This window comes from Helianthus annuus, chromosome 13 (genome assembly GCF_002127325.2).
Source record: "Helianthus annuus cultivar XRQ/B chromosome 13, HanXRQr2.0-SUNRISE, whole genome shotgun sequence".
In the NCBI taxonomy this organism is placed as follows: domain Eukaryota; kingdom Viridiplantae; phylum Streptophyta; class Magnoliopsida; order Asterales; family Asteraceae; genus Helianthus; species Helianthus annuus.
Genome location: NC_035445.2, coordinates 42,351,461 through 42,372,001, shown reverse-complemented (window position 1 = coordinate 42,372,001; position 20,541 = coordinate 42,351,461). Strand labels below are relative to the sequence as shown.

Here is a 20,541-nt window from a genome sequence, read left to right as displayed (position 1 = left end):
TCGATTACTAGGGTATATTGGAGAAAATAACACATGAAGATTTAAATATGGATTCGGCTACCCGTGTATGGAAAGAGAAGAAATCAGCGGTTAAGTCCCCAAAAAGAATTTTGGGATATACAGTTTTTGGGGCCCAACATCCCAGACAAGTCCACTTCAAAACCAGCGAATGTTAAAAATAGTTCTATCACTGGAATAGCTTCAACGTTGTTGCTCATTGAAATGAGTTCTACGGATTTTTAAGCAGGAACCTACTACAACAATCTATTAGCTTGGATCTCCGCTATGTTGCTAGAGATTAAAAGAATTGAAATAAGATGTATTGTTGATGAATTTCTTGAGTGCGTACTAAACAATGAGATCTTAGGCTCAATATATACAAACAACATAACTACCTAACAAACTCTAACAACAAGATGCATCAACTAAACTTATCTTTATCATACCTCACCCTATACAAGAGTGAGTTTGTTCCAAATTGGTAGATAGAAGTCCCAACCTTCACCTGCCACTAGCAATCCCTAACATAGTATGCTTGCTCATGCTATCGAAGGTGCTTGAGCTTACATTGCCACCATTTGTACATTCATAGTCGTTGGTTAGTTCTTTCAGCAAATAATCACCTTCATCTTCATTTGAACTACTTTGCACCCATGGATGGTTTTGTATCATTGAAGCCGATATTCCTTGGAGCTCGATTGCTACTTCCTTCATGGTAGGCCTTTCATCGCCTTTAACACGTAAGCATCTTTGGGCTAGTCTTGATACTTGGTTAATTTCACTAGGAACATCATTTAGCTGCAAGCATTCATCAAGAACCTGAAAAAGTCTCCCCTCTTTTAAAGAATATAGAAAATACATAGCTAAGTTTCTCTCTGCCTCTGGCCTATCAAAGCTAAGAGCCTTTTTTCCGGTTAAAAGTTCCACTAGTACTACTCCAAAGCTATAAACATCACTCTTATCTGTAAGTTGATTTGTCTGCAAATATTCAGGATCTAAGTAGCCAAGTGTTCCCTGCACTATAGTGGCCAACTCAATCTGATCAATAGGAATTAGCTTAGAAGCTCCAAAATCAGCCACTTTTGCTACATAGTTCTCATCCAAAAGAATATTCATTGGCTTGACATCACGATGGATGATTGGAACAGATGCTGCAGAATGTAAGTATGAAAGTGCTTCAGCTGTCTCCGTTGCTATTCTGAGACGGATGTCCCATGTAATAGACAACGACTTGACTTTATTGTGGATGTGATCAGAGAGTGTTCCATTTGGAATGAACTCATAAACCAATAACGGGATTTCTGTTTCCAGGCAACACCCAATCAGCTTCACCACGTTCCTATGATTTATTTGGGACAAGATAACCACTTCATTGATAAATTGCTCTATCTGAGCCTGTGTTTGATCTCCTAATTTAGACTTCTTTATTGCAACTACTCTGTTATCAGAAAGAACCCCTTTGTAAACCGTACCATAGCCACCCTTACCGATAATCCTGCTCTCATCATAGTTATTGGTTGCCCTCTTTAGCTCCTCTATCGTGAATACTCTTGCTTGATCATGAGAACCCCCATCTCCAGAAATTCGTTGCTGTAACATTATTCCACCATTTTGTTCAAAGAATTTTTCTCTCAGCATCATGAGCTTTCGCCTTTTGAGCACCAAGTACAACCAGGTGACAGTTATAAGGAGAAAAACAGCAGAAGCTAAGGTGCCTGCAACAACATAAACTAACTTTTAGCACGGATGCATGCTGATTTGATTTCTAAAAGTAGGTTTAGATATAAGCGGAAAAAAATATTGCATGATTACTTACTTACAACTATCTTTATAATGGCGGATTGATCAGCAGTACAACCTGATCCATTTTTCCTACCATCTCCAGAGTAACCTTTTGGACAGGTACATGTATAATTTCCTGCTGTATCAGCGCATTCATGTTCGCAATCATCACTTCCTCGTTCACACTCATTAATATCTATTGAACAAGGTAGTGTCGATCATTTGTTTGAGGTGAAAGCAAATTAGGAAAACAAAAACAAGAGAATGTGAAATGAAAGCTTACTCTTGCAGCCATCTGCAACATAAGGGTTGCCTTCATAACCTTCAAGGCAACGGCAACGATATCCCGGACCTCCATAATCCTGATCACATTTGCTGGTTCCCTTGCATAAGAAGTTATTTGTGTCCTTTGCTTTGTCACAAGTCAAGTTCCCAATTCCCCAATCAAGTAACATTGGCATCTCCCTTACACTTCCAAAATCAACCAGGTTAGTTGTAGAAAAGTTGAACTTCCCCTCTTCAACAAAAAATGCATAGCTACAAGGGTTGAAGTCCGTTATATTCTCATGGTTATTAAAGCTACCAAGAATCGTACTACTCCTATCATAAGATTTCATTCCTTCTGGAACTGCTACTTCGCAGCATCCAACTCCCGAGCAAGATCCGTTTATAAAAGGGCTGTTTCTATCACATGTAGAAATACAACCGGTACCGTGAGAATCATTCCCACTTCTTACTCTTAATTGTGCATATGTATCACACCCGATTGCTACAAGTTTGTTCCTGGCGGATATTTGGAAATTTCCAGACCTTAAAGATGGTCGGTTTCTACTGACTCGGCCAGAACTATTGTAGCAATCACGCGCTACAGACAGCATAATCTCCACCTCACCCTTTTCTATGGACATATCTGAAATAACGACATTTCCTGTGTTTCTTCGTTGTCCAAAGATAAGCGTTGGTTCCCTAGACGATCGGTCACAAGTTACGAGGAAACTGCGACTGTAGTAGCATCCATTTCCTGAACCAAATGGGAAAGCAATAGACACATTGCCACATGAACTTTCACAAGCTGGTTCCTCTTGAGCACTTGCTGCCACCAAAGCTGCAATAGCTACTGCTAGTAGCATCTTTAAATGCATAGTTGCTTTCTTTGTGTTTTTGTGTTTATAATTGTTTTTGGGCATTGGATTAGAGATGATGTGTGATTATAGACTTATATATACCCACATATATACATAACAACTTGATCATTTTATCGAGAGATGCTATTAGGAAGCAGGTTCCTAATTGCAATTAATATATACCCACTAGTACTTAATAGTTGAAAGGTCTTTAAACACTTTATTTTGGACAAAGGCATGTATAAAATAATGAAAATCCTGTGGGCGATAGTTTTCACATTCATTCCTTATCATTCAAATTTTATCATACATACGTTCAACCTTGACACATGGCTTGCTAAAAACTCATATTCAGACGTAAGATAGTGACGGGTGTTGTCATTTATAGAAGTCCGTAATTAAAATATTTCATTACTCGTAGGTAATGGTCTACAAGTTATAATCAATGGCCATTCAGAAAGAAAAGCAACTTTAGAGCTCCAAAGTTGACGGAAATCCTCTTTGAAATAGCGTGTGCGTCCAAGATTAATGACCAAGCCTTCAATATTTTCTTGGTTGCTTCCATTTTTGTTATGTTTAATATGGACTTTTGTCATGTTTAAGATTAATGACCACACCTACAACATTTTCTTGGTTGCTTCCATTTTCGTTATGCTCAATACGATTTTTTTTTTCATGTTTAATTAGGTGGTTTCAAAGAATGAAAGTGTTTGTGGGTGGTCAATTAGATTCTAAGCGTATCTAGGTAGTCCGCTTGTCGGGGAAGCGGACTTGCCAAAGTCAGTTTGTGTCAGTCGTGAACTTTTAAATTTTTTATTTGAATATTTTTATTCAATAACTTATTTACTAATAACTTATTTTTTTCTCTAGTAACTTGAAATATGTAACATTTTCTAAAATCAAAATACATAGCTAGTTTGTTTAATTTTTGATCCTTTTCTATTCAATAATTTATATACCAATAATTTGTTTTTTCTCTAATAAATTGTAATATCTAACATTTTCTAAAAATCTAAATATATAGCTAGTTTGTTTAGTTTTTGGCCCTTTCTCTAATGAAAAGCGAGTTATTTCAAAAAGTCTTTGATCATTATCTCTAATACTAACTTAGATCATTATCTCTAATAATTAAAACCTAGTAGATAACTCAAAAGTTTCAAATAATTAATTAAATACTAATTAATTAAACTTGCCACTTTGACCCCTTCAACTTTCTTTCAACTTCGTTTAGGATTAAAACCTTCAATCTCGCCCTTAATCCTAAAATCCTACCATGCTTCTCTTGCTCGTTAGCCTGATCAAAAACAACACGGGGTTTGTTCGTTCTTGGTTCTTGATCGTTCATCATACTTTCATGCTTTCGCACTTTCTTTTCTTCTTTCTTTCTATCTTCAAGACTGCCTTCTTCCTTTTGACTGCCTTCTTTCTTAAAGATCTAGCTCTTGATTGCCTTTCGTTTTCTTTTAACAAGCAAATTCTTGATTACCTAATATATTACCTTCTTTCAAGAAACGAACTTGGCAACCTTCTTTCCAATAAACATTTTTGTTTACCTTCTTTACCTACTTAACGTTCTTTAGTTCATCATAAAAACATTCTTGATAACATACTCAGCTAACACCACACAAAAATCACATTTTTTCACAGATCGCCTGAGACCACCTACTGCCTCGATTTTTCTTTCAGCTGACTCTTACCACTTTCAGCGTTGTGATCGCAATACCTTCTTAAATCGAAACTACCTGCCTTAGTTTCTTTCTCGGTCAAACCACTGCTGCATTTTTTTACTTCTCGATCGCTGTACACTAAATGGAAAATACCTATTACGATAAATAGACTTGCTTTTCCGCTGCAGCTTAATAACTGAACCTGACTTGTGATGTAGCGTGTGTTACGATAACGAAGAGCAAAACACGTTGATTCTGCAAATACCCGTGTTGATCTTCCCCAACCCCCAAAATTCAACGCAAAGGGCACAGAATTTGAAGTGGTATTTGAGTAAATTCGAAATTCAAGTCTGATCTTTCAACTTACAAGAGAAACATATAAATAAGGACAGAAATTCAAAATGGGCCACAAAAAGGCCATGGGCCAAACACAAGCCCAAAAACAAAATGCCCAAAACACTTCAAAAAACATAAAAACGTAAATAAATAATAGAAATAAGCGTTTTTTTGGTTCGGACGATGACCCAAACCGTCGTAGGCGTTTGCAGCAAGATGGAGCTCGTTCTCACGATCGTTTTGCCTGGTCGCACGCCCAAAACGGACCCTCGTAACCCAAGTTAGAGCCATTTTAGGGGCTGTTTGGTAGCCTCGTAATGACCATTCAGATGCTACCTCTTAAGGGTTTAAAACCTGTGAATGAATAAGAGGTAACCTCAAGTCTGAATGGTTAAGAGGTAACCTCTGAATGGTAAATCATCACATGTCACATTCTTCTACCTTCTCATTGGTAAAATTCTTAATGGTTCCATTAAGAGGTAGCCTCTTAATGACTATTCAGAGGCTACCAAACAGCCCCTTAGTGAAGCCCCTTTTGTTACACGGTCTTGGGCCTCCAAATACAAGATGGCCCACTCCTCCACACTTGGACCCGCATCAACTTGCTTATCCGCTGCAACTTAATAACCAAGCCTCCTGCCTTCTAATAACCTTCTACCTGCTTCTGTGCTTGTTCAAATTAATCAAGCTTCCTAGGTGGTTGCTAGCTTTACCACTCTACCTGCATGGTTTTTTTTCTTTGTTGTTGATGGTGAGAGAATTCACCTAGTAACCTTTCTATGTCGAAGCCAGGGGCAGACCCACTCCCAGAGCCGGGGTGGCGGGTGCACACCTTGAAACTTTTTTAGTGTACTAATTACATAATGATGCTACTAGTTTTGGATAACAACGTGGATACTTGTGTTGTGTGATTATTGAAGCGATTTTATGAATTTGAGTAGTTGACTAATAAATAGTCAACTTTTACCCAGTTCCGAAAAATGGAATTGAAGTGAAGCCGCAAAGGAATGCTTTAAGTGTTCTTCAACAAACTGGTCATGAAAATGATGATGAGTATGAATATGATATTTCAAGCACTGGCTCTAGACTTTTACCTAATTTTAATGTGTTGAGTCCTAATTGAAAAAAAGATGGGGCTGGGAAGTCACAGAATATTATATTTTGTTAGGTCTGAAAAAGGTTTATATGTAGAAGTTACTAATTTATAGAATATAGAATAGAGAAGGTTATTGTAAAAAAGACAAAAAGTGTGAGAAAAGTAAGAAAGAATCTCAGTCATTAGATCTAAATTAATTGAAAAGTGTAAACAAGTAATTTCATCATTAAATGAATTAAAAACTTTCCATAACCGCCATCTTAATTATAGGAAGTATATAACACCATTCAGCAAGTATATAACACCATTCAGCAAGTATATATAACACCATTCAGCATTTAGCAAGTATATAACATCATTCAGTAAGTATATAACACCATTCAACAAGTATATAACACCATTCAGTAAGTATATAAACCATTCAGCAAGTATATAACACCATTCAGCAAGTATATAACACCATTCATTGACTAAACATCTTATCGAAACATATTTTTTTCTCTATATAAGTATAGCAATATGGTACTCATATTAAAGATAAAAAAACGCTCGTTATGTTATTATGGTGTAATTTTTTTTAAAACAAAAGTTATGTATAAAAAGTTATTGACATTTAAAAAAGACGGGGGGAGTTACATGTGCATTACCTAATTTCTAGTGGGTTTAAAAGACTATATTGCCCCTAGATATTTCAAATCAGTCCAAATTAATTAATGAAAATATTTTACAATTTGGTACCTATTGATCTCAACCATTAGATCAAAAGATCTAATGGCTGAGATTCTTTCTTACCTTTCTCACACTTTAGGCCTTTTTTTACAGGATCCTCTACCATAAAATAGAATAGATATCAATAGCTCTAAAATGAGTATATGCAAAACTGCAACTTATTTGTTATTTAAGACATATAGGGTTATTTTGATCCTCTATTATTACAAGTTTGATATCGACAACACTCAAATTTGGATGGCTTTGTGTGAGCACTAGTCTTTAGGCCCAAACATGCTTATAGATAGTAACATTACCGAATTTGGTCATTTTTTTCAGCTGTTCTTTCTTCTCTTTTGAAAATCGGGCTTTTGTTAATTGTTTGAAAATCGGGCTTTTGTTAATTGTACTTAAATGCATTAATGTGAAAAAGATAATTTTTTGCTTACATGTTGTGGCTAAAAAAAAAGTTACGGAAAAATCGGTGTTTCTTTTTGAGTGGGGGCAACTATGGATATATAAGGTCAATTAATATCGACATGAGGGGTTAGATTGTAAGCTAATCACTCTGGCTACTTGTAATGAAAAGTTGTTTCTCTGATCTATCTGTACGTTTCTGGCTGCTTGCTTCTGCTATAGTCAACTCACAGCTGACGCTGCTAGCGTTGAGATTTCAGTTTGGGATCTTTTGATATGCATAGTTCTATGGAGAGGAGATACAGAGAGAGCACAACCACTATTAAGTCACAAATTACTCACTTGATTATCAGAATGAAAGGAAGCATTAAAAGTATAAGAACAATGGAAGCAAACGAATGAATTAAACCCCTTATGGGCATCAAGAATAGCAAAGAAAAGGGATGAAATGCAACACCATAAAATGAACGCTTTACACTCAATGTCGTTTTTACCTTAAAACTTAAAGACTAAATTTTGTTAAAGCTCGCCCTAAAGGGCTACATGTCCCCCTGTATAAGTCTCTACCTTCATCTGCCACTAGCAATGGGTAATATAGTATGCTTGCTCATACTATCGAAGGTGCTTGAGCTTACAATGCTTATACTGCCACCATTTGTATATTCATCGTCGTTTGTTAGTCCTTTTAACAAATACTCACCTTCATTTTCGTTTGGACTACTTTCCACCCATGGATGTTTTTGAATCATTGAAGCCAATATTCCTTGGAGCTCGATTGCTACTTCCTTCATGGTAGGCCTTTCGTCGCCTTTAACGCGTAAGCATCTTTCAGCCAGTCTTGAGACTTGGATAATCTCGCTAGGAATATCGTTTAGCTGCAAGTGTTCATCAAGAACCTGGAGGAGTCTCCCCTCTTTTAAAGAATATAGAAAATATATAGCTAGGTTCCTCTCTGCCTCTGGCCTATCAAAGCTAAGAGCCTTTTTTCCAGTTAAAAGCTCCACTAGTACCACCCCAAAACTATAAACATCGCTTTTATCTGTGAGTTGGTTTGTCTGCAAATACTCTGGATCTAAGTAGCCTAGTGTTCCTTGCACTATAGTGGCCAATTCAATCTGGTCAATAGGAATTAGCTTAGATGCTCCAAAATCAGCCACTTTTGCTACATAGTTCTCATCCAAAAGTATATTCATTGGCTTGACATCTCGATGGATGATTGGAACAGATGCTGAGGAGTGCAAGTATGAAAGTGCTTCGGCTGTCTCCGTTGCTATTCTGAGTCGGATGTCCCATGTAAAAGCTGACGACTTACCTTTGACGTTGTGGATGTGATCAGAGAGTGTGCCATTCGGAATGAACTCGTACACCAATAAAGGGACTTCTGTTTCCAGGAAACATCCAATCAGCTTCACCACATTTCTATGATTAATTTGGGAAAGGATAAGAACTTCATTGATAAATTGTTCTATCTGGGTTTCAGTTTGATCTGGTAGCATGGACTTCTTTATGGCAACAATTCTGTTATCGGAAAGAACTCCTTTATAAACAGTGCCATAGCCTCCCTTACCGATAATCCTGGTATCATCAAAGTTATTGGTTGCTTTCTTTAGTTCATCAATCGTGAAGACTCTTGCTTGATCACGAGAACCCCTATCTCCAGAAATTCGCTGCTGCAACATTATTCCACCATTTTGTTTAAAAAATTTCTCTCTCAGCATCATCAGCTTTCGCTTCTGGAGTATCAAGTACAACCAGGTGACAAAAATAAGGAGAATTATAGCAGAAACTGAGATACCTGCAACAACACAAACTAACTTATAACACCATTTCATGCTGATTTGATTTCTCGGGCAGTGTAAGATATGAACTAAAAAGATATTGGGTTGTTACGTACCTAGACCTATCTTTATAACGGTGGATTCATCAGCAGTGCAACCTGTTCCAGCCTTCCTACCATCGCCAGAGTAACCTTCTCGACAAGTACACGTGTAATTTCCTGGTATATTAACGCAATGAGCATCATGTTCGCAATCATGATTTCTAAGATCACACTCATCAATATCTGTGTAATAACCAATGGTCAATCAGTTCATTGGGGTGAATGTAAATGGGGAAAAAAAGCATGCGGATGTGAAATGCGAACTTACCCTTGCAACCGGCTGCGTCTACAACATAAGGGTTTCCTTCATAACCTTCACGGCAACGGCAACGATATCCAGGACCTCCATAATCTTGATCACATGTGCTGTTTCCCCTGCATAAGAAGTTACCCATCCCCTTTGCTTGGTTACAAGTCAGGTTTCCAATTGCCCAATCAAGTAGCATCGGCATCCTTTCACTTTCAAAATGAGCTATATCGGTCATAGAAAAGTTAAACTTCCCTTCTTCAACAAAAAAGGCATAGCTACAAGGGTTGAAGTCCGTTATATTCTCATGGTTGTTAAAGCTACCAAGAGATATATCATAAACATTCATTCCTTCTGGCACTGCTACTTCACAACACCCAACTCCCGAGCACGATCCGTTTGTAATAGTGCTATTTCTACCACATGAAGAAATGCATCCGGTAAATATATCAGAATCATTCCCTCTTCTTCCTCTAAAACGTGCATTCGTATCACACCCGATGGCTACAAATTTGTTTTTGGAGGAGATACGGAAATCCCTCAAGGTCAAAATTCGCTGATCACTTTCGACACGGCCAGATTCATTGTAGCAGTCATGAGATACAATGGGACTAATCTGCATCTCACTCTTGCTTGTCGACATATTTGAAATAACAATATTGCTTTCTCTAAAGTATGGTATTGGTTCCCCGGATGATTTGTTACATGTCACCAGGAAATCGGAACTGTGGTAGCATCCCTTACCTGAACCAAACGGGAAAGTAATGTTCACATTGCCACATGAACTTCTACAATTCGGGTAGTCTTGAGCATTTGCTGACCCCAAAACTGCAATAGTTGCAATTGCAATTAGTATTTTTAAATGCATAGTTGTGATTTTGGCTGTTTTTGCTTGGGGAAGGGTGATCAGTGCTCTTATATCAACATGCCAAGAAGACTTGGTCATTTTATTCTGAAAATTATTATCCTTTATTTCGTTCAATCCTTTTCTTTCTTTACTCTTGGACAGTGCATAAGAAAGCGATTTGTGTTACTATTCATAGCAAGAAGACTTGGTCTTTTTATTCTGAAAATCTTTAGAGAACTTTACGAAAATGGCCAAGAATAAGTTTGACTTAATAAAATGGTCACCTCATGCGTCGGTGGAGCAGGACATCACCAATTACGAGACACCTTTTGCGTCCTTAAATATAGAAGTGACACGTGTCTCAATGGGATGCATGAGATGAGTCACGGACGCATGAGATGATGGGATGAGTCAGGGACGCATGGGATGCCTCAAATCTCGCTAAAAGTAAATTTTATGAGTCACGGACGCATGAGATGATGAGATGAGTCACGGACGCATGAGATGATGGGATGAGTTAGGGACGCATGGGATGCCTCAAATCTCGCTAAAAGTAAATTTTATGAGTCACGGACGCATGATATGAGTCACGGACGCATGGAATGAGTCATTGAGACACGGACGCATGGAATGAGTCATTAACCCTGCAGACGCAAAAGGTGTCTCGTAATCAGTGATGCCCTGCTCCACCGACGCATGAGGTGACCATTTTGGTAAGTCAAACTTATTCTTGGCCATTTTCGTAAATTTATCCTCTATTTTTGGTTCAATCCTTTTCTCTTCTAACTCTTGGACGGAGCATAAGACAGAGATGGGTGGTATCATTCATGGAAGTTCATAATAACAAATAATCAAATTTATCAGAAAATAATTAATTTTATCCTTCTTATTAACTCAGATTTTTATAATGAATACTTAATATTAGTTTCTAAACGTGTAATTCAAAAAAAATAAAATAAAATAAATAAATAAATAAATAAATAATAAATAAATAATCGTACTTGATGTTATTCAAAAGAGTAGATGTTATCTATAAGAGTAAAAGAATGTAACTTTGCTTAAATGAGTGGTTCATGCATTTCAATTATTCAATATTCATCATTTAATTTCATTTCTAGAAAAATTTGCTTAAATGAGTGGTTCATGCATTTCAATTATTCAATATTCATCATTTAATTTCATTTCTAGATCGTATTGAATAGTCAACAAATTATACTGACCATTTATAAAGCATCTTAATTGTTCAATATTCATCATGTGTTTTTCATTTCTAGCTCGTATTGAATAGTCTACAAATTATATTGACCATTTATAAGGCATCTTTACCACCTACCAAAGCTTACGTATACTCGTCTTTGGAACTGTTGAATCACTAGATCTATAACAAATATCAACATTGCATTTGATAAATGACGTGAATAAATATCAACAACAAACAAGATAGAAAGATGTAAAAGATGAAACCCTTTATTATCGAACCAGTCATCACATATTACATAAAACGAAAGAGTATACATCATCTACAAGCTGGTTTAGATCACAATGATCTAAAACTAGCTTTCTCTCACTAACACATAGTCACTCTCTCTTTAGAATGTGCACACACTGTTGAGAAATTTATAGGGTTTTGTGAGAGTTGCACAAAGCTTTTCACAGAGATTTGCCTTATACATAGATACCCTCATTCTAACCTATACACCTATATATATATATATATATATATATATATATATATATATATATATATATATAGGCTAGGGCATAAGTCCTCATACAAACAAACCCTAGTCCGAATATACTCCTAAATTCGGAAAACTCACATAACCAACTTGTTAGTACTTAACATGATAAGTACTAACAATAGACAAGCACAAATACGGACAACAAATACATAAGTACTGACAAAATCAAATCCACAAATTCGGACAAACCAATACTTGACAAGTTCAGACCCTTTAACACATAATCTTGTCCGAATTTGTTAGTTATTTGTTGGATCTTGACTTCTCTTGACATTGGACTTTGACCAGCACTGATAAAGCACAGTTACTTGGCAAGAGCTGCACTTATAGACTCCCCCTTAACTGTTGCTATCAATTTTGTCTGGCATTGATAATCTTCAGTCACCGGACACTACGCTTACAGATTCCCCATTGACTAATGATGTCATGCCTGCTTTCTACTTTGGCTGAGACTTGAGCTTTCCTGCAGAGCACAACGATCTTACACCCTTCTAATTAAAGACATGCTGACGATCACTTAAATGGCTGCTTTGTGAAACCTAAAGAATCCAACATCAAACATTGTAAATCCTACCCCTCAAACTACTCCCGAATCAAGTTAACGCGAACCAACCTACAACCAAATGTAAGAATATCGCTCGAAACCTTAATCTTCAAACCTAACTGGCAGCAGAAAGAAACATTGGATTTCCAATCCCCAACCTTGAACAATTCAAACTTTACAAAGACATGAAGTTCAGTTCGATAAGTTAATAACAAACTGAACTTTGTAAAAGTGTGAAAGCATTGGATCGATGACGAACATCAACATTGCACTTGATTCAAGACATGAAGAACAATCAAAACCATAAAAGATAGAAAGATGTAGAAGATGAAACACTTTGTTATTGAATCAGTCATCACAGATTACAAACCGAAAGAGTATACATCATCTACAAGTTGGTTTAAATCACAAAGATCTAAACCGAGCTTTCTCTCACTAACACATAGTTACACACTCTCTCTAGAAATGTGCACACACTGTTGAGGAATAGCTAGGGTTTGTGAGAGGTTGCACGAAGCTGATCACCCAGATCCATTTTCACTGAGATGAATGAATATGATCGACTGATTTCCAGTTCTAACCTATACACCCATATATATAGGCTAGGGCAGATACACTAAGTTCTGACAAAAACCCAACTCACAAATCCGGACCCTTTAACATATAACTTTCCGAATTTGTTAGTGCATAACAACATGTACGTCCGAACTTGTTGGATCTTGACTTTTCTTGACATTGGACTTTGACCAGAACTGATAAAGCACAGTTACTCGACGAGAGCTGCACTTATAAAAATTACATCTACCATCTTGATCATGATCTGCAACCCTTCATGTATAATCTCATCTCATCACGAATCTTCATGAATCAATCTCCTATCTTCACGAATCCACTGAATCCCCAATGGCTTTCTTCTCCAATCTTCCCCTTATCAAGAAGTACCACATTATTTCGTGAACCGACTAGCAACCGTCTTGGAAGAGGGACCAAGAAACCAATCATCTCTACTCTAAACAACAACCAATAAGACTGAATCTTTAACTAGCCGTTAATCGAGAATCCATCTTCATCACGTCCACACTTGATTAAAAACACAAACACACGTGACAAAACTCCATCACACACGAGTCTTTTCCTATACAAACTTTAGATTTACGAAGAAAATATGAATTTTTGCTCCCCCTATTACTTTGTAAACTGTCAAAGTCCAACCAAGTCATGATTATCTTCACCTTTGATGCATGATAATAGTCCAAAATTGTCCTAAAACTCTAGTAAGGACCAAATCCGAACTCCGAGAATCTTGAAAAGAACACTGTGGACAACCATTACCGCGTCTCATCCCCTTACATAATCCAGACAACATAAGTACCCTGGAACTTTTCAGTAACTGAAACTGGCTTCAAATTTCTGAATTACACAAATTTCTGACTCTTAGCTAATTATCCGGTACCCCAGGTAACCCGGCATAACTAGAAAACCCCAAAACATGCAAAACTCAGAACCTCCGAACTACACAAACTTCTAAACTTAACTAAAAATCCGGTACTCCGAGTAACCCAGAATTCTATAAAATTCAGAAGTCGTAAAATTCGGAAGCTTTTGAAACCTCAGATCAGATCATTTGAAAAGTAGTTCAGAATACAAAGAAATTCGGAGTAAGCAAAGAAAATTCCGAATATAACTCATAAATTCGGACTTCAAAGGAATGAAGAGATCAAAGAGAATGAACAAATCCTTACAAGGAGAATGAACAAATCATTACAAAGAGAATAAGCATATCCTTGACAAACCCACAAATTCTGACAAACTCACTCAACAAAACCGGACTATAGAAGAATAAGTTTGAACAAGAATTAATTAAGTACTGACCATCCAAATTCAACAAATAAATTCGGACACAAGAATAAGTTCTGATACTCTTTAAACTCGGAAAGAAAGTATAAGTTCTGATCAAATACTTCACTTAAATTCAGACAAAAGTGTTAAGTATTGACAACACTTTAAATTGGACAAAAGTGTTAAGTACTGACAACACTTTAAATTCGGATAGATGAATAAGTTTTGATAATCTAAGTTCGGACAACAATCTCCAAGTACGAACAAGAAGGAATATATTAAATGTAACACTTAAGTTCGGACATATTAAAAGAAGTTATATGTGGACAAAAACTTAAAACTTAAGTGCGGACAGAAACACATTCTCTAAATGCCCTAAGTAAGGACAACAACTTCTAAGTGCTGACAACTCAAGCAAATATGTGCGGACACAAATTCAACTGATGTGTGTTGATAAACGCGGACACATTTTAAGCCTTAAGTGCGGACTGTCAAAACAGATAAGTGCGGACGACAAAACCACAAAACCACAAAACCTATGTCCTTTTTAAATGCAGATGAATGATGTTAAACAAACTCGGACGGTCAGAGTAAATACGGACATTACTGTTTTTTTGATACTCATTAAGCCCGGAAAGTTAAGTTCGGACAGATCAAAGATTAACATCGGACAGACAAATTCTCAATTAGTACGGACAACCATTTATATTCGGACATACATAATCTGTTAATACGGACAACAGTAATTTTTGATGATCAGAACTTTTATGCTCGGACAAAAGAACAAATATTGTAAATACTTACAGTCTCAGAACTTGTAAATACAGACAAAGAATAAATCCTGACAGTTTCAACATTGTAAATATAGACACAGTTAGATGCAAAAGGTAAATCCGGACACAATAAGTAGGTTCAAACAAATCCAGACAAAATATAGGTGAAAACCAAATCCGGACACAATTCTAAGTTCGGATGAACACTAAGTTCGGACAATAAACTGGTTATGTACTGACATATCCTAAGTTCGGACAAATGAATTTAAGTACTGACAATTAGTGTGACTATACAATAAGTCATCAATAAGTTCAGAAGTAACAAATATAGACAGAAAAACTTCTAACACAAACTTAAATTCGGACAGTACCTTTTTCAGATCAAACCACAGATCTGAAACAACTTGGAAAACAAGAAAAGATCTCAGTCGACGAACAATTTCAATTTCTTCAAGTTTTCTACAGAATCTTCACGTCTCCATGATGTTTGGCGGAAACAAACATCAAATCAAGAGCAATGGTGATTCGGAAGGCGGGTAGACCATTGCAAATCGGTAACCATGCTCTGATACACCGTTGAAGCACCGGATCGATAACGAATATCAACATTGCACTTGATTCATGACGTGAACAAACATCAACAACAAACAAGATAGAAAGATGTAGAAGATGAAACCCTTTATTATCGAATCAATCATCACAGATTACATAAACCGAATAGTATACATCATCTACAAGATGGTTTAGATCATAAAGATCTAAAGCTAGATTTCTCTCACTAACACATAGTCACTCTTTCTCTAGAATGTGCACACACTGTTGAGGAATTTCTAGGGTTTTGTGAGAGTTGCACAAAGCTTTTCACAGAGATTTGCTTTATACAGAGATACCCTCATTCTAACTTATACACTCATATATATATATATATATATATATATATATATATATATATATATATATATAGGCTAGGGCATAAGTCCTCACACAAATAAACCCTAGTCCAAATATACCCCTAAATTCTGACAACTCACATAGCCAACTTGTCAGTACTAAACATGATTAGTACTGACAATACACAAGCACAAATACGGACAACAAATACATAAGTACTGACAAAATCAAATCCACAATTCGGACAAACCAATACCTGACAAGTTCGGACCCTTTAACACTAATCTTGTCCGAATTTGTTAGTTATTTGTTGGATCTTGACTTTTCTTGACATTGGACTTGGACCAGAACTGATAAAGCACAGTTACTTGGCAAGAGCTGGACTTACAGGAACTTTTGCTTCCAAGAACTTGCTTGCGTTGCAGCGCAGGTGCATTTTAAATGTGGATTAGTCCAAGCATAATGTGATGCGTTAACCATATAAAAACGTGTGTTTTCAACGTATTCGATGAACTCAATGTAACCTATAAAAGCATTTTGATTGGATCAAAACATAAAGTAAATCAAATTTATATCGTACAATCATAGCTTATTATATGTGGCTGACTAACTCAAATTTATACTGTCAAGTCAAAACGTATTATATGTGACCCGATTCATACGTAGGAAACGTACAAAAAAAAGCACAAAAGGGTACACAAAATTTACATCGAAACGTAGACAAACTCGAATTTATACGAAAAAGTATACCAAATTTATGTCGACATGTGGATAGACTCGAATATTGTACCGACTTTGCGGCATGATTATGTATAAATTATAATCGGCCTTTTACGTTATAACGTAGACCAACTCGAATATTTTGACCTGACTCGTTTTCAAACAAAATTTTACGTCGTAACGTGCTTAAAAAGAAAGCATGAAATAGCATTATAAATGAAAACAAAATTTACGCCGAAGCGTGCATAAAAGTAAGCATGAAAACGTATTATATTTGACCGAACTCGTTTCCAAATAAATTTACATCGAAACGTAGACCAACTTGAATTTATACCTTCAAATTAAGACGTATAATATTTGACTTGAATCGTTTCTGAATAAAAATGACATATAAACATACATAAAAGGTAAGTACGAAAACGTATTATATTTGACCCTACTCGTTTCCAAACCAAATTTTCTTGAAACATAGACCAACTCGAATTTATACCAATAGGTACATCAAAATAAGCACACAACAAATTAGCTTTTTCAAAGTTAACAAACAAAGATATTAAGGAAAAACCTCACTATATATACTCTCGAGGGGGTTAAAATGACATTTTCCAATTTTCATAAAAAGTTAAGGGGTTGAAAATTAAATTTCCTAAACTTAAAGGGCTACGAAGGGTGAAAATGAAATTTAACAAAGTTGGGGTGAAGAAAGAAACTACCATCATCCATGAGGGCCAAAAAGGAAACTACCTAAGTACGGGGTCAAAATGGAAACTACCATCGACTTTTCTAAATAAGATTATACTAGTAATTAGACACACGTGCGTTGCGGTGGCTACATCAAACGAATTAGTCCAAGCATTATGTGATGTGCATACCATATGAAAATATGCATTGATTTACATGCTTATAGTGATGCTGACTAGGCTGGATGTCCCCATGATCGACGTTCCACCACAAGTTATTGTGTTTGTGTAGGGCCTAACCTCATCGGTTAGAATTCCAAGAAACAACATATGGTTGCTAGGTTGAGTACTGAGGGTGAGTACCGTGCTCTTGCTCATACAGCTGCACAGCTAAGTTGGATTACATCTATATTGCAGGAGTTACATATTATGATGACATGTCCACCAACTCTTTGGTGTGACAATATTGGGGCTACATATCTTGTAGTCAACCCAGTGTTTCATCAGCGCACCAAACACGTGGAGATTGACTTGCATTTTATTTGTGACATTGTTTTGGCAAGTATTCTACATGTTCGGTATGTTTTTACTACACCTCAGATTGCAAATATTTTGACCAAAGGATTATCTTGTGTTTGTTTTGATAGTTGCGGTCCAAACTTCATGTGTATGCAGTTTTTAGTTATGCTAGATGGCATTAGATGTTAGTAAGTTGTATTGTAGTATATATATAGATGTATGATTCCTAATAACACAAAAAAGATAATGAAATGAGAGAGACAACTGAGTATGATGATAAGATTTTTACTTGTTCACAATACAAGCACACAGTCAAAGTTAATTCTAATTTATTTGTATGCGAAACACACCAATGACTACGGGTTTGGTGGATATCTCACCACCATGAACGACATAGGTTTGACCACCGTGGGTTGCCGCCTATGGTCGCGCGGGTCTTGCCAGAGAAACCTACTGAATCCTCTCTCACATCCCTCTATTTCTCTCTCTCTCTTCAGACCTGAACCATTCGTGTTGCCGTCACCAATGATTTGCCACCCATATTTCTATTTGCCAAAAATAACTATCCCGAATCACGTTAAAAGGGGAGTCATGGTTCAAAGTTTTATATTTATGTGTGTTGGTAGACAGATGGAAAAACAGAGGAGTGTGGATAACCACAAATTTAATGGCAAAATGATATGTATATTAAATTTGTTCTTTATATAACCATAAAACGTGACCTTACTTATACATTGTAATTACAAATTAAAATAAGGGTACACATATTCACACACCCAGCTGCCTATTTGCACACCTTTGTATACGCCTCGTACATGCCTGTACGAGGCGTATAGGCTCATGTCTCCCGCCCAAGTTGTGACACCTGTGCCTCCACAGCCATCAAACGAATACCAAATCAATGAAATATTGTGTTTCATACTTGGGATTTGTATAAATATGTGTATCATTTGCACATATCAATTCTCGTTCGATTTTGAGCTCTAAATCGCTTTCTGGAAAGTTATACGCAAACTGATGCGTAAACGTAATCAGTTTAACGCGAAAAACACTCCGGAACAATGACATGGGCTTAACATACCTTAAATAACCTTTACATAACTTAGAAATAAGTTTTGGAAGGTTTGGTGTGTCGAAATCAAGTTTATTCGCTTACATGGACTAATTTCGACAAACTACAAAAGTATGCCGATTCGTACTGTAACGGACATTCTGGAACTTGATTATAAGTTAAAAATACCCTAAATATCCTTTACATAGCTTAGAAATAGGCTTTGAGGGGTTCGGTATGCTAAAATAAACTTTTTGGTCATTCAGGGACTAAAAGCGTAAAAAAGTGCATAAGTTTGCATTTTCGCGCATATCTTACGTTCCAGCTATTCCCCATGTTTGCATATGGTATTTTCAAGTCAATGGGCTTGTTTTTAGGTGCCCGTGGTATTCTAAATCAGGGGGTGCACATGTACGGCTCAGATCGAAGCTCGGTTTTCGATGAACGATCTTAACGGTTACCCGAAAACTATAAATACCCCCCATGATTTCATTTGCAACCCACACATTTGATCTGATTTCTCTAAATTGGAGCTCTAAACCTTCATACCTGAGAAATCTTGGATCAAATCCTCATTTGCTTGGACCTTTTGTAAGTATTCTTTCGTGCGTTTATGCGTTTTTAGCACGAAAGTCAAACAGTGTTTGGCTTTCAGCTTTGACCAGTTTATGGTCAACACGAAGTTCATTTGAACTTCGCAACATGAGCGTAATCACGATGGTCATAGTCCTTTGTGACTATACCTACTGTGTTATTTAGGCGTAGTGACGAGTCATAGTTTCGGCCAAAATACGCGTTTATACATATTTTGCAACCAAACTATTTTTGGGTATCAAGACCCTTTGTTTTGATATCAAACTTGTTTTCTAACTTTGTTAAACATGTTTTAACATGTTTAACTCGTCACTTGTAGGTTTAGTGCTTATATAGGGTCGTAAGGTAAGCGGTCTAAACAACCGCTTAGACTTTCGAACCCGACCCGTTTGGTCGATCAATAGGATCCGACCAAACACATTTTGTGACCATAGTTGTATAGGGAATAACCTTCCGAGGTTATACCTTATGGTCACTATGTTTAGTTAGTTGTATGATAGGTAGTTTATATGCCTTAGGAAAATTACCAAAATGCCCTTTTTACGCACAAATTCATTTTAAGAATATGTAACCTAAATTTTGACATCTAAACTGATTAGGCAACATTATTAGACATGTTAAGACATATATTACTTGTCATAGGACTAGTTAGACGGTTGGTACGTGCGTGAGTACACATATTTTTACAGTGAAATTACACACGAATTGGTTTTAAATTTATAAAAGTGATTATTACTTTTACATCAAAACACACACGAAAGAGGCAAGTGTACCCTGTCATATATGTAGTAAAGTATCGGTAAGAACCAAGTATCGATCCACGGAAATGGGCGGAGAAATAATACTAGACCTTTGCTTCTAAATTACCGGTAAAAACATAAATGGTATTGGTTTTAACTACACTAAAGTAAGCATAACAAATACTTAAAAAACATAGTAAATTATATATAAATAGCCTTGCTTAATACACAACCAAAGCATGTCAACTAAGTCAGTTTTAACACTAGAAGCATTCAGTCAATTTTCCATTTTAAGACAATTAGTATCCCTTTCGGGAATCCTAACATGACAATCATTCGGAAAGT

General features: G+C 36.4%; 2 protein-coding genes across 3 annotated transcripts; both read right to left on the bottom strand.

The window, feature by feature from the left end:
- Positions 1–320: 320 nt before the first annotated feature.
- LOC110897734 (putative wall-associated receptor kinase-like 16) lies at positions 321–3,657 on the bottom strand. The gene is made up of 3 exons (XM_022144469.2): positions 2,066–3,657; positions 1,817–1,978; positions 321–1,715 (listed from the first exon to the last, which is right to left on the bottom strand). Exons 1-3 carry the CDS (start codon positions 2,967–2,969, stop codon positions 502–504), a joined length of 2,280 nt encoding a protein of 759 aa, XP_022000161.1. The 5' UTR covers positions 2,970–3,657; the 3' UTR covers positions 321–501.
- Positions 3,658–7,504: 3,847 nt separating this feature from the next.
- On the bottom strand, positions 7,505–10,217 carry LOC110897735 (wall-associated receptor kinase 2). 2 transcript variants are annotated; one of them, XM_022144470.2, is made up of 3 exons: positions 9,278–10,217; positions 9,025–9,192; positions 7,505–8,925 (listed from the first exon to the last, which is right to left on the bottom strand). In XM_022144470.2, exons 1-3 carry the CDS (start codon positions 10,200–10,202, stop codon positions 7,700–7,702), a joined length of 2,319 nt encoding a protein of 772 aa, XP_022000162.2. In that variant the 5' UTR covers positions 10,203–10,217; the 3' UTR covers positions 7,505–7,699. The 2 variants fall into 2 exon arrangements, with proteins under 2 accessions (XP_022000162.2, XP_035837317.1); XM_035981424.1 differs by having other exon boundaries at positions 9,025–9,126.
- Positions 10,218–20,541: the final 10,324 nt, after the last annotated feature.